Here is a 26,133-nt window from a genome sequence, read left to right as displayed (position 1 = left end):
TCGTGAAGTGTAATGATGCAGACAACATACACTAGGGCATGCGCGTGAATTATGATTCATATAGCCAAACTATAAAATGTCTAGATATTACATTCCTGTTATACATTCGCAGATCGCTTCTTTTTATTAAGTTTCAAAATGCATACAAGTAGGATTATAAAGTAGTTAGGATTATGAGACCAAATATAAAGACGCATATTGACAAGTGTCTACATCCTGGTGACGTTACAAATCAAGTAAATTTAGAAGGTGAAGAAATTTATCACGCAGTGTCATGCAAACTCCTTTTGGTAATGATTCAAATACATATTTAACTACTAGTAGAAAGTAGTTTGGATTTTCTAACTAAAACAAACCATAATCTCATTAATTCAAATGGATTTGACTTCAGGATTTTAAAAAATGGCAGCACCCTGTCTTAAGATGAATGCTATTTAAGTTTGTTTTCACCGATTTACAAAAGCAAAATTACTTTCTACTGGTAGTATGTATATGTATTTTAGTGATGGACAATAGGATTTTACATGACATTGCTTATAACATAACAATTTCACTCTTGGAAGTGAGGTGGAGGTGAATATAATATTGCTTACAATATAAATGTTTTTAAATCCATATTTACCTACTAGTAAAAAGTAGTTTTGATTTTCTAACTTGATGAGAACAAATCATAATCTCAGTAATTCTAACGGACTTTAGCCTGTGACTTCACGATTTTCAAAAATGGCGGCACCGTGTCTGAGGATGAATGTTATTTAAGTTTGTTTTCACCAACTTACAAAATCAAAATTACTTTTCACTGGTAGTAAAATATATATTTTATTGATGGACATTAGGACTTTACATGACATTGCTTATAACATAACAATTTCACTCTTGGAAGTGGTCAATATGAGGGGTCAATAAAACATTACTTAAGATAATATTGTCACTTCGACCACAACCTCGTTTCCAAGGAAGAAAGCGTTATATCCATGCAAAATCCTTTTTGGTCAGTAATGTGTAGTAAGCAGTCTTGATTTTATAAACTCGATGAAACTTGAACTCCATTTTCTATCCTGGAAGCGTGGTTGGGGGTGAACCATCCGATTTCCACAACGCTCGCTTCGCACACACTAACAGCCAATTTAAGCACAAACTACGGGGTCCGGTGGAAATCTGTGCATAGTGACACCATCACCCTACCCCAAGGAACATTTGACGGCAACACAACAATTCAGCATGTCTTTGGTGATGTTGAGAATCAGCAAAATGACGAGCTTCCTACACATTTTCTATACAACTAACTGAAAATCGTTCCTTCTATGATGTCACTGTAGGGTTCTGGCAACAGAGTTATGTAACCTGTCTGCGGTTTCGCAAGCGAGAGAGAAGCAGACGGCTTTTTGGCAACTTTTGAGCGCTTAGTATTAATTAACCACAAGTTGTTTTTTTTAAAAAAAAAAAAAATGGTGTTCCTTTTATGACTAACCAGAAGTCTTTCATATGCAGTGGTAAAAAGAGTACCAAAAAATTGAGTTTAGTTGTTCTTTAATGCTGTAATTGGCCATGTGATTATTGCCTAAATTTGCTGTAGATGCGAGACCAGTCACGCAGTGTGGGCATTAACGCTTGGAAATAGTAATTTTAGCGACATGTCAGTTCAACACATGTGATGTGGGCCAGCTAGAGTGGTAGCTGTGGCCTGTGCTTGCCATCTGCAGTGACAACAGGTGGTGTGCTTCGGTGTGGTTTCCTGTTCTCACCATCCACACTGTGCCCATTTAACTCAACACTGGGTTATGTCTTCACATGTTGGTGCATTTAGGTTTACTTAACAGTCAGCTCATAACAACTTTAGTATGGTTCCACAGTGCAAGATGCCATAGGCCTCCATGTTAAAGGAGTTCTTGGCACTGTACATGTGTTGTTTTACTTGTTGCCATTTGACAAAAAGCAATGAAAGTTAAACAGAAGTTATGTGAAGTTAGATGATTCCTCACGAATGCACATTTGGCTGTTATGCTTGTGAAGTTTGAATCAAATATGGTGCTGGTGTGTTTAAACACCTTTGTTTTTCTCTGCTTGATGCCAATCTTTCACTTCACTCAGACTCAACGAATACTCAATCAGTTGCTTCACTGTATGTTGTAACAGAATGTTTAAAGTGCCAATGAAACACACAAAAAGTTGCATTCACCTCAGAGTATACATCACCTCACCATGATGAAGTTTACTCATTCCTATCAATGTTTAGGCTGTTCCCATACTTTTTGCTTGTAGTATAATGGAGTAATCAGAGTGACTGATAAATTTACACTCCCCACGCCAAACATTTAGGGTTACATCTAATCTACTTACACTTTATAAACAAGGCTGGTTTGACTTGGATCAAGGTTAATTTGCTAGCTGGTATTCAAATGAGAGAGTGATTGAGTTGAGTTTTAAATAACCGAACCTGGACCAGGCAATCCAGTGATCAAAAACATGAGCATCCATCCACGCAATTGGGAACTGATGACGTGTCAACCAAGTCAGTGAGTCTGACCACCCGATCCCGTTCGTCGCCTCTTACGACAAGCATATTTGCCTTTTATGGCAAGCATGTGTTGCTGAAAGTCTATTCTACCCTGGGACCTTCACTGTCAGTATTCAGTTGAGAAATAGTATAGAAACATAAAGAGGTGGTTTGGTTCAATCAGGACAAAAATATTTCTAAACACTGGTGCAGACACAAATACAACCAACCGTATGTCTGTGGTATCCCCCCAAACCTCCATGTAGGATGATGATGTTCTTCGTTTCCTCTAGTTGGTGGATAATGCGGATGTTGGAGGCATTTATGGACAGCTCCTGAGCAAAAAGAAGGCCTATTAATGTTAATAATTAATGACTTTATTTACACTATTTAAAGTTTTGATAGGTCAAACTACAGTCTATATTGGTATAAATGAGAATGATGAATGAAATAACTCGAAATAGCAATACGTAGGGTCGCATTATACGTGGGTATACACGGTAAGTGCATATGCATGATTGACACACATGGTCCTGAAAGCTCTGAACCAAATAGGATCTGAAATCGGATGCTTTATGATGAAAAAAACAAAAAGTTGATGTCTTTCAACGGCATTTAGATGTTGTTATAGATGACCAAGATCTTTTAAAGATAAATATTATTGAATTTTTCACTCACAACACTAGTTGTCCAAGTAACTATCATGTATCATTGTTCTATTTTCAAGTTCCACACTGACGGGTGGCAAATGCATGGTGGAACAGTGTCAGGCTGTAGTAGAGGGCTGTGCGGAGATGCACTGAAGTCAGTGTTGGTGCTGTTCCACCAGCCACTTATAACCTTCAGCGTGATGACATACATATGAGTATAGACCAGATTGAACATGACAATGCTGAGGCCACTGATGGGTAATCCAGAGTTGCTGGTCAAAGTTTCATTTACCAAACTCAAGAACACAAAGCTTGGAAATTATATGGTCATCCAGATAATGGAAAAACAAATGTGTCTGTGATATATAGAGGTCATTATGTGTTGGACAAGTTTCTTGTATCTGTGCAACATGAAGAGAAAACGATCAGGGAAACTTCCACAAACATTATACCTATTGTTATGGTTAATAATTTGCTGTGAGAAGGTATGAGAAATATCCTATGAACCAGCAAAATGTAACACTGACAAGTCTAAAATATTATTAAAATCTAAATAGTTTAGATATTTAAATACTTACCTTACAATAGGGCTTATGCATATTACCACAAGCATCGCTTAAAGGTCACATATACTCTAATAGTGTACAAATGCAAAATCAGTTGCTGACATCGTTATAAATGAAACCCCGTCATTAAAAATGCTCATTTCAATAGTTAATTACCTTAAATCGACTTTTTTGTCAACAGTGCACAATTCTCAACTGCAAACGAAATTTCAACCAATCAGAGCGGCGCGTCTCCGTGACATAATAGTGGGTGTAGAAATGAGGGTCTGTGCAGTATTCATCTACATTTCAGGGGTTAAACTATTTCGTTTACAGGTTTGTACAAACCTGAAATCACGAAAGCTGTTGAGATAAAATGAAAGCTATATGTTCTCACAATATACTATCATTTAGTTTTGTCTCCTGCTTTGGCTAGTTTTCGAGTTACAACCCTTGTTTTCATAGACGATTCTGTCAAAATCACTTGGTGTCGCTAGGTTGTAATCCGTGTTAGGTGGTATAAACCTACACATTCTTTGTCATCATTCACTTGATGCTCAGTTAACAGGTATAATTAGTGGTAACGCCACCTAGATTAACCCACAAAGGCCCCCATTTGGCATTTCTTTTGTCTGGATCGATCAAAGGATTAACCGATAACACGCTGATTGATTAATTAGTTTTATGGGGGTTAAAATGGGGGATTTTTCAAAAGGTAGTGTTTATGTATGTACATTTACTAATCTATACTGAATACAGTCTGTCGTATCTGTGTCTATGTAAAACAACACCCTTCTTTCAAAGGATTAACCGCCAATACATCAATTGATGGATACATTCCTCGAAGAAGGTAATAGCCTGACATTGCTACTATAACTTTCATTTTAATATTTGCATTTTTGTTTTTAATAAGTTGTCATAGCTTTCAACAGAATCATTGTTTTCGTCATAATGATGCAGACGACATACACTAGGGTGTGCATGTGAATTATGATTCATATAGGAAAGCTATCAAATGTCTACATATTACATTCCTGTTATACATTCGCAGATCGCTTCTTTTTATTAAGTTGCAAGCAAATGCATGCAAGTATGATTATAAAGTAATTAGGATTATGAGACCAAGTATAAAGACGTATATTGACAAGTGTCTACATACTGGTGAGTGAACGTTACAAACCAAGTAAATTTAGCAAGTGAAGAAATTTATCGCGCAGTATTTTCACTTCGAACCCGACCTCGCTTAGGTTATGTTACAGGTTGTGTCATGCAAACTCCTTTTGCTAATGATTCAAATACATATATATTTTTTGTTTTGATTTTCTAACTTGATGAGAACAAACCATACATAATCTCATTAATTCAAATGGATTTTAAAAAATGGCGGTGCCCTGTCTTGGGATGAATGCTATTTAAGTTTGTTTCCACTGACTTACGAAGGGACAATTACTTTCTACAGGTAGTAAAATATGTATTTTATTGATGTACAATAAGTTTTTGCATGACATTGCTTATAACATAACAATTACACTCTTGGAAGTGAGGTGGAGGTTCATACAACATTGCTTGCAATATAAATGTCACTTCGACCCCCACCTTGCTTCCTTGGAAGAAGTCCTTATGTTAAAAGTTGTGTCATGCAAAATCCTTTTGGCCATGATTTAAATGCATATTTAACTACCAGTAAAAAGTAGTTTTGATTTTCTAACTTGATGAGAACAAATCATAATCTCAATAATTCTAACAGACTTTAGCCCATGACTTCACGATTTTAAAAAATGGCGGCGCCCTGTCTGAGGATGAATGCTACTTAAGTTTGTTTTCACCAACTTACAAAATCAAAATTACTTTCTACTGGTAGTAATGTATGTATTTTATTGATGGACATTAGGATTTTACATGACATTGCTTATAACATAACATGCAAAATCCTTTTGGTGAGCAATGTGTAGTAAGCAGTCTTGATTTTGTAAACTCGATGAAACTTGAACTCCATTTTCTATCCTGGAAGCGTGGTTGGGGGCAAACCATCCAATTTAGTATATACCACAGGTTTCCACAAAGCTCACTTCGCACACACTAACAGCCAATTTAAGCACAAACTACAGAGTCTGGTGGAAATTTGTGCATAGTGACACCATCATCCTACCCAAGGAACAATTGAGGGCAACACAACAATTCAGCATGTCTTTGATGACGTTGAGAAATGAGCAAAATGACGAGCTTCCTACACATTTTCTATACATTTAACGAGAAATTGTTCCTTCTATGGGCCACCACCAGCGGACCGAAAGACTGGAAACCCTCTACATCTTCAACTGCTACATCTTGAAGGTAGTGGCTCGCAAACACAGTGGAGGATGGCCAGAAAGATCCCCCCATAATCATCAGAACAGAGCAGTTTCTGTGAAGAGGCATAGTTGATGCTAAGGCCCGAATCTCATGCAGGTTGCTGTCTGACAGGTGCAGTAGGTGATCTCGCATCATAGGCCACCAAAATAGTTGCTCGAACAATAGAGCCACGGTATTCCTAGACACCATTCCTTTAATGGACGAAGAAAATATGAACGGAATGAAAAGTCTTTTACAGTTCAATCTCGATGCTGACATGGAGATATACAATTTCAATGTATTATTATTCAATTTCAGTATACTAGAAGTTTCTAGTTGGAGTCCTGAAGGCCTAGAATGGACAGTGGAGGAATAGAAGATAAACTGTCTGGTTGTCCAGGGAGCTGGTTTTGGGAGACAAAATCCGATTTTGGTCCTAAATAAACCCGGACATGACCAGCTTGTTAAAAATTCACATGGGCTACATCCAAAGTATGAATCTCGCTGACTCTTGCTGCCGTGGCCAATGCCAGAAGGAAAACAATCTTCTTTGAAAGATTCTTGAAGGAAGCTTCATCCAAAGGTTCGTAGGGAGCACCACGAAGATGGTCCAAGATAACATTTAACGCCCATACAGGAGGCCGAAACTTAACCTTTTGATCTTCCAGCTTAAACACCTTCAACATGGTGAGGAGTTCTGACACCAGAAACCTGATGGTCACACTTGACTCCTAGAATGGAAATGAAAGCAGATAAATACATCGCAATAGCTATCTCAAAGATGTTTGGACCTTCTCAGGTAGAGAAAAAAATCTGTGAGAAACTGAGGAGAAACTGTTAAGGGATCCTGGCCTCCTAGAGTACAGAACTTCTCAAAAGATGTCCACTTGTTATCATAAAGAGATATAGTAGATACCCGGTGAGCATGAGAAATTTCTTCCGCCACCTTGGTAGAGTAACCCTGTGCCCTCAGAGCGTTTTGAAGATGGTCCAAACGTGTAGATGGAACCTCACCGGATCGGGATGCAGATGACAATTGTGAGGATGATGCAGTAGACGCAGCCACTCTGGAAGTGGTAGTGGGTCTCTGTCAGCAAGGCGGTGCAGTTCAGGAAACCAAAGTCTGGGTGGCCACCAGGGTGGAACCAAAAGCAGATGAATCTGCCTAGTCTGCTTGATCTTGGCCACAACAGCCGGTAGAACTGGTGGAGGGAATGCAAAGGCGTCCAGCCTCTCCCACCACAGGTCCATGCCTGCGGGTCTGGCATGGGGGACATGTACAAGGGAAGTTGACAGTTGAGATGAGCGACTGGCCATGTTGGTGACAGTTAAGACGAAAAGCTTCCAGATGCAACATCCACTCCATCAGCAATGGTCTGCCTGGTCTGGAGAGGGCATCTGCCAGTACATTCTTGCACCTGGGATCTGGCGAGCTTGTACACGAATGTTGCCATCGTTGAGAATGTTGGCCAGCCGAAACATCTGGTCTAAGAGCTGTTTGGATCTTGTTGTGCCTTGATTGCGAATCAGCCACACTACCGTGGAGCTGTCGGATACTATAAGAAGGTGAGTGTTCCGCAATTGAGACATCCAGTGCTGTACAGTGAGGATCACTGCTTGCAATTCCAGAATGTTGATATGCCACCTGCGTTTGTCATTGGACCACAGCCCCGAGGTAGTCTGACTGCTGAGGTGAGTGACCCAGCCTTGACAGGAAGCGTCGACAAAAAGTTCATGGTCATGAGTGAACTCTGTCAAGGAGACACAGACGCAAACGTTTGATTCTCAGGTCCACCAATGGTGATACAGCTGAAGATGGCCCGGCAGAGAAAACCTGACATGTAGATCATCAGCCTGAATATAAGGGAAGAGAAAACGTTGCAACAGTCTGAGCATCAGACGACCCCTGAGTGTCAAATCCTGAGTCTAACAGAGACTGCCACTCACTGATGGTCATCAGCTGAGAAAGTCTGTGATCAGCAAAAGCAGCTATCTTCCTCCATCAGTCCAGTGGAATTCTGACAAGGTTGGAATGTGTCATGAAAAGGCCTCTGATGAACGTCTTGAGATGGTTCCAGATGGGTTCTCGATATTGACAACCCATCCCAGTTGCTTGTGTAGCCACTGAGGATTGAAATCTACCATCTGGAGATGGAGAAACCATGTGATTGGCATTGTAATGTGGGCGAATAGCCACGGGGCTGTGGAAATGCCAAACGGGACCACTTTCCATTGGTAATGGCAGTTGTTGAACGCAAAGCGCAGGAACTTCCTGTGCGTCTGATAAATTGGAACATGTAGATATGCGTCCTGAAGGTCTAGGCTGGCTAAGTGAGACTTGGGACTGAGTTTGTCCCAGAGAGACCATGTGGAAGTGCGGTGGAAAGCTTGAAAGCATTGCTTGTTGAATGTCGCCGTGTTGTGGATCAAGTATGTTGGTGACGAAGGGATCTCCTAGAAATGTCCAGTTCATCCAGAAGATCCCTAACCTCCCGCCTACTGGAGTAGGTCAAATCAGGACGACTGGGGGCGGGAGGTCCCAGTTGTGCATGACTAAGTCTTCAACTCTGCCCCTACTAGGTTTGGGAGGAGGCTCCAAAGCGCGTTTTGGCACACAGCGCTGTCTATCGGCATAGGCCCTGCCATGTCCATGTCCTCTGCCGAAGGCTGAGTGAACTGACTCCTGTCGAGGGATGTAACAACGCTTCCCTTGTCCTTTAGAGGCTAAACAGCTACAAAAAGCAGAGCCCAAGGCTTCAAATGTTGAGAGCAAGACCTCCGTATTAGTCAGGTCGGCATGTTGTTGAACAAAAATTGTGACGAAAAAAATTGTGTACCTCCTGCAAGGTACAGGGTCTGAGAAAGCCTGAATGACAGACTGTAGTGGTCATGGCTAACGCCGCTCTCAGATGTGCTAACAAGTCATGCTGAACTTTCCCTCACCACTGGAATAAGGTCGACAAGTGGTCCACCCTAGAGGCGATCCCAAGCGGCTGAAGACGTAGCTCAGACTAAGGCTGATATAAGTTTCAGCATGCACTTTAATTCCAAGTCAGTCACTAAAATCCTAGAATCTTGGACCCTATACGAGGTCTGCGGTGAGCTAGATAGGCACTTGAGTGGTTCATCGTGCGCTGCCCCATTGTCTGCAAAACCCAGACTATGAAGTTTACAATCACCCTTCCTAAACTTAGGTGCCTTAATTGTAGATGTGAGGGAGGGCTTGGCAAAATCAGCGTCAAGGGAAACAATAAATCAATGAATCAACAACTCTGGACAGAAACAAATGGCCTTTTGATCATCAGTGCCAGCAGAAGGGGAAGGACAATCCAGAAGCCTGTCAGCAATCCAATCATAAATAGCGGATGAGGGAAGGTAGGTGGCTCCATCATGTGAGTCTTCTAACACATCCCTGTTATAATCAGGCAAAAAGAACCTCTCTTCAGTATCATCCCATGAAACTGTTGGACCCTCATGTAAATGGCCAGAGGCAGCAGATGAAGGCCGAGGCTCACTACCTGAGCTATGACAAATATCGGTGGAGCGCCTGTCTTGACTGTCTGACAAGCGATGGGGAGAGAAAGATCTAGATCGTGAGCATCACCAAAGACAATGACATCGACTCCTGGAGTGTCGGCGAGACTTGGGTGTGGTAGAGCGAGATCGCCTGAAGTGTTGTGAACGTTCTGCCTCTGGGCGCCAAGCATAAAACTTGTAAAAACTTGTTGTAAATCTTCTTCACTAGTGAGTGTAGCAACAGGCATTCTGTTGGGAATCCTATAAGAAGCAATGGGTGTCGGTGTAGGCGGAGGCACTGGCAGTGGGGTTCTAAGCAGGCGCCGGTGCCAACACTGTAGAAAACAGAGGTTTCAAAGGCACAGGCAGAGGCGTTGGCATTGGCATTGGTATTGGATGACTCGAAGACAAAGTAAGGAGTAGCACTGGAGTCAGCGCTGGACCAGCACTCAGTCGCAGTAAAGTTCTCAAGAGCGTCTGCACTTCAGAGTGAGAGAGAGCATCCGGATGAGATAGGTCGACATAAGCATCAGAGGGGCGCTGCAGGACTGGTGTTGAGGTCTGTAGGAGGAGGAGCTGAAACTGAAGGAGGCGCCGGAGTGAAGGATGGTGAAGGATGACCCCTACAGCAGAAGTGAATACAAACATCCCCGCAGGAAACACATAGGCACGCCCAAACGGCGGGACAGTACACAGTAAACAACCAAAATGGCTGCCCCCACTGAAATGCGATGAGCGTGAAAACTACTGGACACCTTAAGCAAAGAATGAAGATTTTATGGATATCAACTTCTTTATATGAGAACACAACGTTTTAGAGTTAACGTTTCAGAGTAAGCATTAACTCTGAAACGTTGTGTTCTCATATAAAGAAGTTGATATCCATAAAATCTTCATTCTTATGCATTTCACTTCTAAATGCCCTTCAAAGACTTAACCTTAAGCAAAAATATATAAACAGAACACAAAATGGTAGTAGAGATATACCAGACTGTAAAAATTACCATCGAGCACAAGGAAAAAAGGACTAGCAACATGAAAAAAAGAAGACATATTGCCAAGAGTCGAAAACACAAGGTAGCCAGATAAGTGAAGAAAAAATACTGTAGTCTTCACCACACAGATAAGAGAAATAGTAACAAAAACATACCCACCAAGACAAAAAACACAACTTAAATGCTTAAAGTAGGTAGTGAAATAGCAAATCAAAAACATGTCTGACACATAAGACCCTTTTGGGGGGCTCATGGGGCATGGTGGTGAAGCTGGTTAAGGCATCAGGATAGTGATCCAGTGTGATTTAGATGATGTGACCGAACCCACCTGTGACCAAGTGTTACAAAAATCAACTTTGTGTGTAGACTCTTTCAGTGTTTGTCACAACCCTGTGCACTTAAAAGAACCAACAAATCTATTGGTGTATGACCAGATGGCGGCCACATGAATACATGCAAACAGCTACTTGCTTGTACAACAATGTGCAGTAAACTTGGACAAAGTGCTGTGACTATGTGTCCAGCTATGAATGGGTACCTCGTAAGGATGGGAAAGCGACATTAATATTGTTATGCCTAGTGGCTGCAAGAGTTGTATGATCCTAAAGGAGTTGAGATTGATCATTGTGCCATTTGACATCCAACGATCAAGGGGAAAATCAAAGCACCTTTGAGCTGGTGATCTGGATATTGGCATTATATAAATATAGTTTAGTTTTATGCCGCACTCAGCAATATTCCAGCTATATGGCGGCGGTCTGTAAATAATCGAGTCTGGACAATCCAGTGACCAACAACATGAGCATCGATCTGCGCAATTGGGAATAGATGACATGTGTCAACCAAGTCAGCGAGCCTGACCACCCGACCCTGTTAGTCGCCTCTCATGACAAGCATAGTCGCCTTTTATGGCAAGCATGTGTTGCTGAAGGCCTATTCTACCCCCTGACCTTCACAGATCTGACAGTTGTGAGAGCAACAGCTTAATTTGTCATCCACATTACAGACTGTTATCTAGGATGAGGTATTGGTATGAAAATCTTAGAAAATATTGATATAACTGGTGAACTATCACGAATGTTGCACTCTTCAAGAAAAACTATGACAGAAACAATAAAACATAACCTTCTTTTGAATTTATGAAACAAAACCATGATTCCGCTAACACAGAGAACAAGCTTAACAAGAAAAACATAAGTATAATCCTTCAGATATACACATCTTAGCAATTGCTCTGTTGTCTTGTAACAGGAGATAGTAAGTCCTACGTGGAGATAATAAGTCCTGCGTAGATGATAATAAGTCCTATGTAGGGTATAGTGAGTCCTACGTAGGATATAGTAAGTCCTATGTAGGTCTTATTAAGTCCTACGTAGGAGATAGTAAGTGGAAAATGGTTGCCTTGTGGTAGTTTGGTGCACGGAATTCAGAGACTACACTTCTTCATAGCCTTTTCTAAACAAAACAGAGGATTTGAATGATTTTGGACTTACCAAATCTCATGTTTGAATCCCTTAATTTTCCTAGAATTTTTGGTTGTGATCTACCCCTCGCAGCAGCATAAAAATCAAGTGCATTTGCTCACTTGTCTTCAAGATGGACGTGCCACAAGGAATGTGTGTGCAACATTTGGCTTTAGAAAGGCTTGTTGTAATGAAACTGGATCAACTTTTTCAACATGCCACAACGTCGACATCTCAATATTGAAGACCGAGCAAGAGCCATTGGCTGGCTAAATGAGGGTGTTTTATAGCTGCTCACCGACAGTGGACATGGCAGCAATGGTCAAGAGTTCTCTTATCAGATGAATCCCAGTTCACACTGCAGCACAATGACGGACACATTCATGTCTACACACAATTTGGGCAACATTTTGCTGATGTCAATGTCTGTGAACGCAATTGTTTTGGTGAAGACAGTGTGATAGTATTGGGGGGGCATACACATTCCATCACAGAACCAACCTGTATGTCATCAATGGGAATCTGAATGTCGTTTGCTACAGGAATGAGATTCTGAGACCACTTGTGATTCCTTGTCTTCATGGAATAGGCCCACAGGCAGTTTACCAGGATGACAATTCCAGGCACCACCGTGCATGCATAGTCAATGACTTTCTTCAACAGAAAATCACGCGGATGGATTGGCCAGTTTATTCTCCTGATATGGCACCTATTGAACATGCATGGGATCTGTTAGTCAGATGTGTTAGAGACAATCACCCTCCACCTCAAGATCTGAGTCAGCTTGCTCAGTGGTTGACCCAAGAGTGGCAGGCTATCCTACAGAGCACACTACAGACACTGGTGACCTCCATGAGATGTTGTTGTGTTGCATGCGTTGCTGCTAGAGGCGGCCTTCGACTGAAGCCTTGAGTTCCAGTTTTGACCCCATTCACATTTTTGATATTACAACTTGTTCTCCTTATGAAATGTTAGCAATTTCTTCATGATTCTCCATTTCTTAAGACTCACTAACAATTAATTTACCAAACATGCCTCTGTTTTTTGCTTCTCTTTGATTTTAAGCATTAATTTATCACACTGTTCCTTTTGTGTAGTATATGTATTGAGAGATGTATTACTTACTTTCTGAAAAGATACATATTTATTTAAGTACAGTTACTTTGTTTTGTTATCATATCAAACATTTCTGTGTAGAGACAGCTCATTTCACATGTTTACAAAGATAGAATGACTCATCTGAATGTACAGCAACGAGCAATACTGCAAAGTGAATTTTCTCCTTCAATAAATATATGCGTATATGTTGATAATTTTAACAGTTCACCAGTCAGGTATCAGACACAATGTACCACATGATATATGGCTGTAAATGCTTTCCTCAAATGCTCAGGATGTGTACAAATATCATGTCAGCTGTATATTACAAAACTAGTATAACAGATTTGTTAGCTTACCGTACATTTGAACACTTCTGTCCTACCTTTTAGAAACCCATTAGAAACAAAAAGCATACCTGCTGAAACCAGCCACTGCAGAATCATCATGGTAACTTACCCCACAGTTCTGAAAGAAAGAAATCAACAAAATTAAACTGACCATTAAGTTTTATATATCAATATTTTGTCCAAATCCCTTGCAAAAGTAACCCAAACAATATCCTGCCTTTTACCAGGTATTTTACATTGTTTTGGGGATCAAGAAACTGGTACCATTTGTCCATTGCAACAGTTTTCAGCCTATCCTCAGGAAATTATGTTTACAGTGCATATAAGTGTCTCCTATTTGTCGTCCTATGCCATCAACTAGGAATCAATTCTATATATTTGTATCACTCCACTCATCTGCATCCTTCTTGTCCTAAGTGTCAAAAATTGATATTGACTGTTGTACTTGCCCCTATTATGGCCAGCATTTTCAATGATACAGTTTTAAGTGTATGCTTTCCACAGAAGAGCAAATAATTTTTCCCTGTCACAGACTGAATAAACATAAATTACATAAACCTACATTACATCATGGATTAAATACAATTTTACCAGACACACTGACTTACACACTGTCATGAAAGTGAATCCTTTACAGGGAGTAATAGCCTTATTGTTGCAGAATATATTCTCTAACTGGTACACTCTAATTAGCACCTGCCACAAGCGATGGACCATTTAAGTGGTTTTTCATTGCAGACCATGAAATGTTGTTTACAAATTCACATGCAACCAAAAAATCAAACATAATCAAAACACAATTATCACTTATAGGTAAAGAAGACTAGGGGATACCTTCGCCAACTATTTTGTCGTTGAGGCCTTGCGAGGCGAACGTGTGGAGTCTAAATTTTCACCTAAGTTTGAAGGATCTCCTCTTTTGGGTGGTGCTAACAAGTTCAGGGTCTTCGCTGAGTTGTGTGAGATCTGATTTTCCATGCTCCTCTGAACTGAAATGAATTGCAACAGGTTTGTCTCTGTTGTGAGTGATGTCGGCAAAGTGTTCATTCAGCCTTGTTCTGAAGAATCTTTTGGTTTCCCCCACATATTGTTCTTTGCACTTTTGGCAGGTGAGCAGATAAACCACACTATTGTTGGTGCATCTGTATTGTCATTTGCTGTATTTGACACCAGACACTGTACTGTGGAAAGTGTCTGATCGATTTAATACGATACAGACTTTGCAGTTATGTTTACCACATGGGTCGTCAATGAATGTGACTACCCAGCTGCTGATCTGTGGCGTAATTTTAGGGTATTCTAGTGAGGCTCGTACTTGGTCCTTCAGGGTTTTGTTCCTCCTGTAGGCTGCAATGTGGGGTGAGTTGAGCACTTTTTGGCATATTTATGATCCTGATAGCAAATGCCATCGCTTTCGGATGATGGTGTTAAGCTCCATGTACATAGGGTTGAAATCGCATACAAAGACCATGGCCTTTTATTTGATCTTAGATGTTTTGTTGTGGGGTATCAGGAGGGTGTTCCTGTCCTTGCCGTTGGCCTTATGTTTGTTCTGTTGTATGAGTCTCTTGGGATATGCTCATTTGAGGTAAAAATTTATGAGGTTGGCTTGCAATATAGAGAGAAACAGAACTTGTTGTTCTCTTTGTCTAGACTAACCCATGTGTCTAGAAAAACTACCTTATTAGGTGAAAATTCAGCCATGCATTTTATGGTGGGATGAGCTTAATTGAAGTATTTAATGAAGGCTTGTAGGCGGGATAGGCCCAGTGTCCATACCAGGAAAATGTTGTCAATGAATGCATGTAGATGTGTGGTTTGTCAGCATGTAGTGAGAGGAGTTTAGTTTCTAATTGCCCCATGAATATGTTGGCATATGATGGTGCAAGTTTGGTACCCATAGAAGTGCCTCCCATCTGCAGGTAGTGTTGGTCGTTAAAAACAAAATTGGTTTTGTGACTTACAGTTTTGAGAAGGCCCAGGATGCCGGCGGCACTATCTGCCTGCTTTACAGTCATTAGGTACGAGGCCTAGAAACACTTTTTGTATTATTTCCTCTTTGTCATAGAGATTTGTTAAATCTCTCGTGATTTGGGCCAAGATTGTTTCTGTGGGATTGTCATCTAGTTTGCAGTAAAATTGATCATCCGAAAGTTGTCGTAATGATTCATTTATGTTGTCCAAAGTATTTTGAATTACTACTGCTGAACCCTTGTCTGCCTTTTAATAATGATTTCATTATTATTTTTGAGAGCAGAGAGTGCAGTCATTTCATCACAAGTAAGGATGAGATGTTTGAATTTTGTATCCTTCAGTTTGAAGAAACCATTGGTGGCTGCTTTAAAGAATGATTCCAGGCTGTGATCATTGCTATATGGTGGGTTCCAATCGCTTTTTGGACCAAACTTTTTGTCAAGGGCTGAGATGTTAGTGGTCCCTCCTACGTCACTGAAGTAGTGAGTTCAATTTTCTAAAAAATGCTTTTAGGTCAGTGAATGACTGGCTTTTATTGCAGATGTGGGGGTAGGGCTGAATGTTAAGCCTTTAGATAAGAGACTCAATTCCGGCTCATTTAGTTGATAATCAGCTTTTGTTAAGATTTAGACTACGGGTGAGCAGGCCAATGGCCTGTTTTACATCATTCCTGTTCTCAGTGGGTTTGTGATTGTTTCCTGGTGGGCCACAAGGTCCGGAGGGGCGCAACATATATTGGGTTGGTGGCGGCGTTTGCTGGCACTCTTAGATCTCGACATAGACCGGCGTGTTGTCTGCTTGGTTGTGTCATCTTTCTCATGTTGTTGTAGCCGGTTCGTTGAATCTTTGGTCCAGTTTTTTAAACAGTATGTTTGTTTCCTGAGTGGTGACTGTTTCAATGGCTTTGGCGATTGTAGACTTCGACTGTTGGTTTAGGTCTGTCAGGATGCTGTTTTCGCATTCCTTAATACTATTTTCCAGAGACGCCTGCTGTTCAGAGAGCGGGCGCATGTGTAAGCGTAACGTGTCTATGGAGGCCAACTTGATGGTAGAGCCTCTAAGGGTGTCGATATCCTTCGTGAAGGTAGCTTGTAGGGCAGGAGTTGTAACCCTGTACGCAGTACGCCCTAGGGCAACATTGCAAAAATTCCACAAAAATTCTGGCTGCATTTGGTGCTTGTGTTTCTCAAGTTCCAGTAAGGCATGGCTCTTGCCAGTGATTCGACCGCTTTGGTTTCTATTGTAGTGCCGGCCGGCGATTTGGTGCCGAAAGTGAGATGGGGTTGTTTCCCCGGTGGTGCTACAGGTATGTGGTATATTTCCACTTTTGTATTTATGCTCATGAATGAGGCGGCAGACATTGTCTACGTTGGTAGACATCTCAGTCTGAAGGGGAAGAGAATAACAAGTGAAACTGACGGTGGGTCCTGTCGGGGTGGGATAGGCACTATGTGCGAGAAGCAGGGGGGTTGACCAATTTCATTCAAAATGAGCTCATCAGACCGTTAGAAACATAAATAAACTTTTTCACACAAATTGCAAGATTTCTTTCTGTATTATAATAGCCATTTATTACTAATCCGTTGAAGATATTGTTGTTAAATAGTAAAGCATGACATCAAAGTATAGTTATGATGAAACAATGCTAAAAGTAATTCTTCAACACATTGTATCGTTTGCTTTGGCGGTACTTCCCCATTTGCTTGGAAATTAGCTCTCCTGGGAAGTCCAAAATATAAATATCACAACATCTGAAAAATAAATTTTAGCCTTCCCAGGACGACACTCGTGGTGTTATGCAGTTTGTGTTTTCATGAAATATCAGGAATTTGTTAATAGATAATTGGTTATATGGTCCACGCTAGGGCAGACTGAAGCAAAAACAACCCTAATGAATTCCTTCTTAAAACCTTCATAATGTAACTGATTAATTTGGTCCTTTACAATAATAGGTGACTGAATGTTTTATACGCTATTCATTTTAGGTCACGTTGAACAATTTCTCGGAAATCAGTAGACAAGTTCATATCACAGATGATTCCAGAGACAAATGGCTTATGAGATTGCAGCTTATGAAAAGCATTAAGCAAGCCAGTCTGACCCTTATGCTCAGGACTTACTACCACTTATATGACAATAGTTTGAGAAGGTGTTAGCACAGAAAGCCAACCTTTCAATTTTACAAGCAGTACGCTTTGAAGTTAGGGTGCTGCTTTAAGCACATAACTCATCTCCTGCGACATATTACTTCAAGGCTGGTGGTGGATCCAAGTGAGCATATCTCACAGAGAAGCTGACCATGTCAAAATCTAAACAAGATAATGATATGAAGAACACACTGAAAGGGTGTTTTTCTCTGGGATGATATCAACAGAATTCTCGACTGGTTCATGACCTCTGCTGCACCCCTGCATGCACAATTGATAGTATAGGTATAGACTGATCAACAAAAATGAAACCTTTTCACTTGATAATATCTCCATCTTTATTTTCATGATAACAAACAAAAACATTTGGAAGTTGAACCATTGAAAATGTTAGGAATGAAAAATAAATGTGTGTATTTATATTTTGTCTTATAATCCTAATTAGTTTATTATCCTTTTTTGTATGCATTTTCAAACTTTATAAAAAAGTATACAATCTGCTTATACTTGTAATGAATTTATAACATTACAGTAATATCTTGACATTTTATAGACTGCTAACATGAATAATTTTTCACACATGCCCTAAATACGATCTTGTGCATGTTGTCTGTCTCATTACACTTCACAGTGGAAAAAAGAAAATTCCGTTGAATGCTGCCACAAATGAATAGAAACAAAATGCAAATATTACAAATAAAACAGGCTAAACTCTGCAGCAATGTCTGGCTATTACCTTGTTCGAGGTATGTGTTCATCAATATTCACATAAAGGAACGACAAAGAAAAAGAATCATGTTCCATGTCAAGTGTCTATTAACAGTCTAATATACTGTCCAAAAAGTCCGAAATGAAACTTCACAAAATGTGATTTTTAAAAATAACGAATAATTTTTCTCTGATGATACACCTATGTATCTGAAATGGGATTCCTATCTTGCAAAGCCCACTCAAAGCCATTCATTTGTCATGCAAATGACGTTAGCGCCAAATCAGGTTTTGCATGTGCAGTCGATCACGTGATCTTCACATCAAAGTTTTCTTCATTTGCATGTGTTTGCATTGGCCTCTAGAATTGGAAAAAAACACACTTTTAAGCCACAGTTCTAATGGTACTTTAAATATTAAATGTCAAATATGCAAGGTGAACATGCTGTTGGCATGTTGCAAGCGGGAAGATCAGTTATTGCAATGGGATGCAGCCGTTATACTGTGTATGACTTGCAAGCTCGTCTGCAACAAACTGGCACCACTTCTGATTGCCAAGGTCAGGTCGTCCACGATCAGAAGACCGTCAAATCGTCCTACATCACGTTCTGCCGGCTACACAAACCAGATGTTTAGAGGTCGACTGTCCTCACAGAACATTCATAAGACCTCTCGTCTTAAGTGATGATTTGCAGACGGCAGGCTGGTTATGGTGTCGTGAACGGTATGTTCAATGTTGTCTACAGGAAGTCAACAGATTCGGGGGCGGAAGTTGCATGGTGTGGGGTGCTTTCTGTGGGAACAGCCATTCCCAACTTCTGGTCATCTATGGAAACACAATTGCTGCTTACCGCGACCAGGTGCTCACCCTTGAACATATTCCTTTCATGGCAGCTCATGGGCCCAGGTATGCTCAGCCACATACCGCAATGTTGACACAAAATTTCCTTCAAAACGCTGGAATCAACGTCATGGACTGGCCATCGAGGTCCCTGTGAATGCGTGGGGCTGTCATACACAATACTGAACTGAGAAATTCTGAATTTTTATTCTTGTGACTTGACATTCTGTATACCCATGTTTTGGAACGGCAGTGTAGCCTAATGGAACTGATTAAATTTAAACATCTTACCATCTTTTGTTCTTTTATAGTGCCCAGAAGAAAGAATGAGAAGTTTCTTTTCTGACTCAGTATACACGCACGCACGCACGCACGCACGCACGCACAACATTCAATAAAATTGTTGAACCTGAACAATGTAGATCAAACTGCCACTCTATGCAATAAACAGGGAGTTATTAGCATGAAAGTAGTATGTTTCATTATATATCCCCATACTGTTTACTGCAGTATACGTGAGACAAGTGCTTCAGTTTGCAAATAATCAATCTTTTGAAGTTGATTCACGTTCTACTTTAGTAAACTGCTACGTAAAAAAATTATGTCAAATTCAAATGTCTCATTCCAAACTCGTGCAATCCTATTTCAGGTACTAAAATATGATCATCTTTCATATATTAGATAATAGATCTGTCAGTACCAGTTTGATGTGTTTGGTCATCAGTTAACTAACATGGTGATTATATACTGGACAATATAAGTTAGGGATATTGTTAGTTTTATGATTGACAGTTTTAGAGGTGATGAATGGTCTACAAAAGTTCTTGCAAGAATGGAACAGAAAGTTGCCTCAAGCTGTAGATAGTTATTTCCCAGAACCTCAAAAGAAGCCACGCTAGGGAAGACTGGAGGGTCCTGTGAAACTTCCTGCGTTCCTACAAGTTACTGACCATATTGTGAACATTTTGGTTATAAAATAATCATTGCTGAAGCGGATGGAAAACCTCATGTTGTAACCTTTCAACACAATGCTTCATCTATTCTGTATGATTTCTACAAGGCCCCGCAAAAGTCAGATCCAGATGGAGAGAAACTGCGGCTGATTAGAGCAACTGCTGACCTCCTGAAATGTGACATAAAAGCCATAAGCGGAAACCATCCAACTTATCCTAGCATTGATGATATCAAGTCAACTGAAAATCAACTTGAATACGTGCCACAATCCCTTCGACTTCTGTTGACTCGTCTATTTCATGGAAAAGGCTCTGAAGTTAAAGTTGTTTCCATTGGTCAAGCTGTCATACAAGCAACTCAGCTGAGATCCCTGATGCCACCACTTCAAATTGGACTTGGTGTCCAAATGCATCACCACTTTGCATCATGATTCTTGATAGACACACTTCATCAAGAGGGGTTCTGTTAAGCGGTTTGAAGCTAATGCAGCAGCAACAGGAAGTCCTGAAGTCTCACACCTCAGATTAGCGTCATCCCAACCATTCGTCGCTGATAACATCGACCACAACGTGCGCACTTCAGATGATAATAATACATTCCATAATTTCAACAGCCACACCAGGGAGAGCCACCATCAAGCCAATCACAAGAGCCAATCCCAGCATAAAAGACATTGTAGCAGTTGGCCGAACTGGAACGCATTTCTACAAATCCGACTGCAATGGACTGGCATAAATGGTTTGTGAACAACTTTCATCTTGTACTCATGAAGAGTCTTCTGACACAAGATCAGCTTTGGACATTCTCTGGGAAGAATATGTGGCCACTTAAGTCACGCACGCTGCGTTTGCTGGCACTCTTAGATCTCGACATAGACCGGCGTGTTGTCTGCTTGGTTGTGTCATCTTTCTCATGTTGTTGTAGCCGGTTCGTTGAATCTTTGGTCCAGTTTTTTAAACAGTATGTTTGTTTCCTGAGTGGTGACTGTTTCAATGGCTTTGGCGATTGTAGACTTCGACTGTTGGTTTAGGTCTGTCAGGATGCTGTTTTCGCATTCCTTAATACTATTTTCCAGAGACGCCTGCTGTTCAGAGAGCGGGCGCATGTGTAAGCGTAATGTGTCTATGGAGGCCAACTTGATGGTAGAGCCTCTAAGGGTGTCGATATCCTTCGTGAAGGTAGCTTGTAGGGCAGGAGTTGTAACCCTGTACGCAGTACGCCCTAGGGCAACATTGCAAAAATTCCACAAAAATTCTGGCTGCATTTGGTGCTTGTGTTTCTCAAGTTCCAGTAAGGCATGGCTCTTGCCAGTGATTCGACCGCTTTGGTTTCTATTGTAGTGCCGGCCGGCGAGTTGGTGCCGAAAGTGAGATGGGGTTGTTTCCCCGGTGGTGCTACAGGTATGTGGTATATTTCCACTTTTGTATTTATGCTCATGAATGAGGCGGCAGACATTGTCTACGTTGGTAGACATCTCAGTCTGAAGGGGAAGAGAATAACAAGTGAAACTGACGGTGGGTCCCGTCGGGGTGGGATAGGCACTATGTGCGAGAAGCAGGGGGGTTGACCAATTTCATTCAAAATGAGCTCATCAGACCGTTAGAAACATAAATAAACTTTTTCACACTAGTTGCAAGATTTCTTTCTGTATTATAATAGCCATTTATTACTAATCCGTTGAAGATATTGTTGTTAAATAGTAAAGCATGACATCAAAGTATAGTTATGATGAAACAATGCTAAAAGTAATTCTTCAACACATTGTATCGTTTGCTTTGGCGGTACTTCCCCATTTGCTTGGAAATTAGCTCTCCTGGGAAGTCCAAAATATAAATATCACAACATCTGAAAAATAAATTTTAGCCTTCCCAGGACGACACTCGTGGTGTTATGCAGTTTGTGTTTTCATGAAATATCAGGAATTTGTTAATAGATAATTGGTTATATGGTCCACGCTAGGGCAGACTGAAGCAAAAACAACCCTAATGAATTCCTTCTTAAAACCTTCATAATGTAACTGATTAATTTGGTCCTTTACAATAATAGGTGACTGAATGTTTTATACGCTATTCATTTTAGGTCACGTTGAACAATTTCTCGGAAATCAGTAGACAAGTTCATATCACAGATGATTCCAGAGACAAATGGCTTATGAGATTGCAGCTTATGAAAAGCATTAAGCAAGCCAGTCTGACCCTTATGCTCAGGACTTACTACCACTTATATGACAATAGTTTGAGAAGGTGTTAGCACAGAAAGCCAACCTTTCAATTTTACAAGCAGTACGCTTTGAAGTTAGGGTGCTGCTTTAAGCACATAACTCATCTCCTGCGACATATTACTTCAAGGCTGGTGGTGGATCCAAGTGAGCATATCTCACAGAGAAGCTGACCATGTCAAAATCTAAACAAGATAATGATATGAAGAACACACTGAAAGGGTGTTTTTCTCTGGGATGATATCAACAGAATTCTCGACTGGTTCATGACCTCTGCTGCACCCCTGCATGCACAATTGATAGTATAGGTATAGACTGATCAACAAAAATGAAACCTTTTCACTTGATAATATCTCCATCTTTATTTTCATGATAACAAACAAAAACATTTGGAAGTTGAACCATTGAAAATGTTAGGAATGAAAAATAAATGTGTGTATTTATATTTTGTCTTATAATCCTAATTAGTTTATTATCCTTTTTTGTATGCATTTTCAAACTTTATAAAAAAGTATACAATCTGCTTATACTTGTAATGAATTTATAACATTACAGTAATATCTTGACATTTTATAGACTGCTAACATGAATAATTTTTCACACATGCCCTAAATACGATCTTGTGCATGTTGTCTGTCTCATTACACTTCACAGTGGAAAAAAGAAAATTCCGTTGAATGCTGCCACAAATGAATAGAAACAAAATGCAAATATTACAAATAAAACAGGCTAAACTCTGCAGCAATGTCTGGCTATTACCTTGTTCGAGGTATGTGTTCATCAATATTCACATAAAGGAACGACAAAGAAAAAGAATCATGTTCCATGTCAAGTGTCTATTAACAGTCTAATATACTGTCCAAAAAGTCCGAAATGAAACTTCACAAAATGTGATTTTTAAAAATAACGAATAATTTTTCTCTGATGATACACCTATGTATCTGAAATGGGATTCCTATCTTGCAAAGCCCACTCAAAGCCATTCATTTGTCATGCAAATGACGTTAGCGCCAAATCAGGTTTTGCATGTGCAGTCGATCACGTGATCTTCACATCAAAGTTTTCTTCATTTGCATGTGTTTGCATTGGCCTCTAGAATTGGAAAAAAACACACTTTTAAGCCACAGTTCTAATGGTACTTTAAATATTAAATGTCAAATATGCAAGGTGAACATGCCGTTGGCATGTTGCAAGCGGGAAGATCAGTTATTGCAATGGGATGCAGCCGTTATACTGTGTATGACTTGCAAGCTCGTCTGCAACAAACTGGCACCACTTCTGATTGCCAAGGTCAGGTCGTCCACGATCAGAAGACCGTCAAATCGTCCTACATCACGTTCTGCCGGCTACACGAACCAGATGTTTAGAGGTCGACTGTCCTCACAGAACATTCATAAGACCTCTCGTCTTAAGTGATGATTTGCAGACGGCAGGCTGGTTATGGTGTCGTGAACGGTATGTTCAATGTTGTCTACAGGAAGTCAACAGATTCGGGGGCGGAAGTTGCATGGTGTGGGGTGCTTTCTGTGGGAACAGCCATTCCCAACTTCTGGTCATCTATGGAAACACAGTTGCTGCTTACCGCGACCAGGTGCTCACCCTTGAACATATTCCTTTCATGGCAGCTCATGGGCCCAGGTATGCTCAGCCACATACCGCAATGTTGACACAAAATTTCCTTCAAAACGCTGGAATCAACGTCATGGACTGGCCATCGAGGTCCCTGTGAATGCGTGGGGCTGTCATACACAATACTGAACTGAGAAATTCTGAATTTTTATTCTTGTGACTTGACATTCTGTATACCCATGTTTTGGAACGGCAGTGTAGCCTAATGGAACTGATTAAATTTAAACATCTTACCATCTTTTGTTCTTTTATAGTGCCCAGAAGAAAGAATGAGAAGTTTCTTTTCTGACTCAGTATACACGCACGCACGCACGCACGCACGCACGCACGCACGCACGCACGCACGCACAACATTCAATAAAATTGTTGAACCTGAACAATGTAGATCAAACTGCCACTCTATGCAATAAACAGGGAGTTATTAGCATGAAAGTAGTATGTTTCATTATATATCCCCATACTGTTTACTGCAGTATACGTGAGACAAGTGCTTCAGTTTGCAAATAATCAATCTTTTGAAGTTGATTCACGTTCTACTTTAGTAAACTGCTACGTAAAAAAATTATGTCAAATTCAAATGTCTCATTCCAAACTCGTGCAATCCTATTTCAGGTACTAAAATATGATCATCTTTCATATATTAGATAATAGATCTGTCAGTACCAGTTTGATGTGTTTGGTCATCAGTTAACTAACATGGTGATTATATACTGGACAATATAAGTTAGGGATATTGTTAGTTTTATGATTGACAGTTTTAGAGGTGATGAATGGTCTACAAAAGTTCTTGCAAGAATGGAACAGAAAGTTGCCTCAAGCTGTAGATAGTTATTTCCCAGAACCTCAAAAGAAGCCACGCTAGGGAAGACTGGAGGGTCCTGTGAAACTTCCTGCGTTCCTACAAGTTACTGACCATATTGTGAACATTTTGGTTATAAAATAATCATTGCTGAAGCGGATGGAAAACCTCATGTTGTAACCTTTCAACACAATGCTTCATCTATTCTGTATGATTTCTACAAGGCCCCGCAAAAGTCAGATCCAGATGGAGAGAAACTGCGGCTGATTAGAGCAACTGCTGACCTCCTGAAATGTGACATAAAAGCCATAAGCGGAAACCATCCAACTTATCCTAGCATTGATGATATCAAGTCAACTGAAAATCAACTTGAATACGTGCCACAATCCCTTCGACTTCTGTTGACTCGCCTATTTCATGGAAAAGGCTCTGAAGTTAAAGTTGTTTCCATTGGTCAAGCTGTCATACAAGCAACTCAGCTGAGATCCCTGATGCCACCACTTCAAATTGGACTTGGTGTCCAAATGCATCACCACTTTGCATCATGATTCTTGATAGACACACTTCATCAAGAGGGGTTCTGTTAAGCGGTTTGAAGCTAATGCAGCAGCAACAGGAAGTCCTGAAGTCTCACACCTCAGATTAGCGTCATCCCAACCATTCGTCGCTGATAACATCGACCACAACGTGCGCACTTCAGATGATAATAATACATTCCATAATTTCAACAGCCACACCAGGGAGAGCCACCATCAAGCCAATCACAAGAGCCAATCCCAGCATAAAAGACATTGTAGCAGTTGGCCGAACTGGAACGCATTTCTACAAATCCGACTGCAATGGACTGGCATAAATGGTTTGTGAACAACTTTCATCTTGTACTCATGAAGAGTCTTCTGACACAAGATCAGCTTTGGACATTCTCTGGGAAGAATATGTGGCCACTTAAGTCACGCACGCTGCGTTTGCTGGCACTCTTAGATCTCGACATAGACCGGCGTGTTGTCTGCTTGGTTGTGTCATCTTTCTCATGTTGTTGTAGCCGGTTCGTTGAATCTTTGGTCCAGTTTTTTAAACAGTATGTTTGTTTCCTGAGTGGTGACTGTTTCAATGGCTTTGGCGATTGTAGACTTCGACTGTTGGTTTAGGTCTGTCAGGATGCTGTTTTCGCATTCCTTAATACTATTTTCCAGAGACGCCTGCTGTTCAGAGAGCGGGCGCATGTGTAAGCGTAATGTGTCTATGGAGGCCAACTTGATGGTAGAGCCTCTAAGGGTGTCGATATCCTTCGTGAAGGTAGCTTGTAGGGCAGGAGTTGTAACCCTGTACGCAGTACGCCCTAGGGCAACATTGCAAAAATTCCACAAAAATTCTGGCTGCATTTGGTGCTTGTGTTTCTCAAGTTCCAGTAAGGCATG

General features: G+C 40.6%; 1 protein-coding gene across 1 annotated transcript in view; it reads right to left on the bottom strand.

The window, feature by feature from the left end:
- The window catches only part of LOC137297168 (leucine-rich repeat-containing protein 74B-like), a 614,612-nt gene that overhangs the window by 231,627 nt on the left and 356,852 nt on the right, over positions 1 to 26,133 (bottom strand). The window contains exon 12 of the mRNA XM_067829182.1: positions 2,728 to 2,832. Within this exon, the coding sequence (XP_067685283.1) occupies positions 2,728 to 2,832 (105 nt within the window). The remainder of the gene's footprint in view (positions 1 to 2,727; positions 2,833 to 26,133) is intronic.

The sequence above is a fragment of the Haliotis asinina genome, chromosome 9, assembly GCF_037392515.1.
Source record: "Haliotis asinina isolate JCU_RB_2024 chromosome 9, JCU_Hal_asi_v2, whole genome shotgun sequence".
In the NCBI taxonomy this organism is placed as follows: domain Eukaryota; kingdom Metazoa; phylum Mollusca; class Gastropoda; order Lepetellida; family Haliotidae; genus Haliotis; species Haliotis asinina.
Note: the sequence above shows the minus strand (reverse complement) of the source record. Positions and strands in the feature narration are given on the sequence as shown.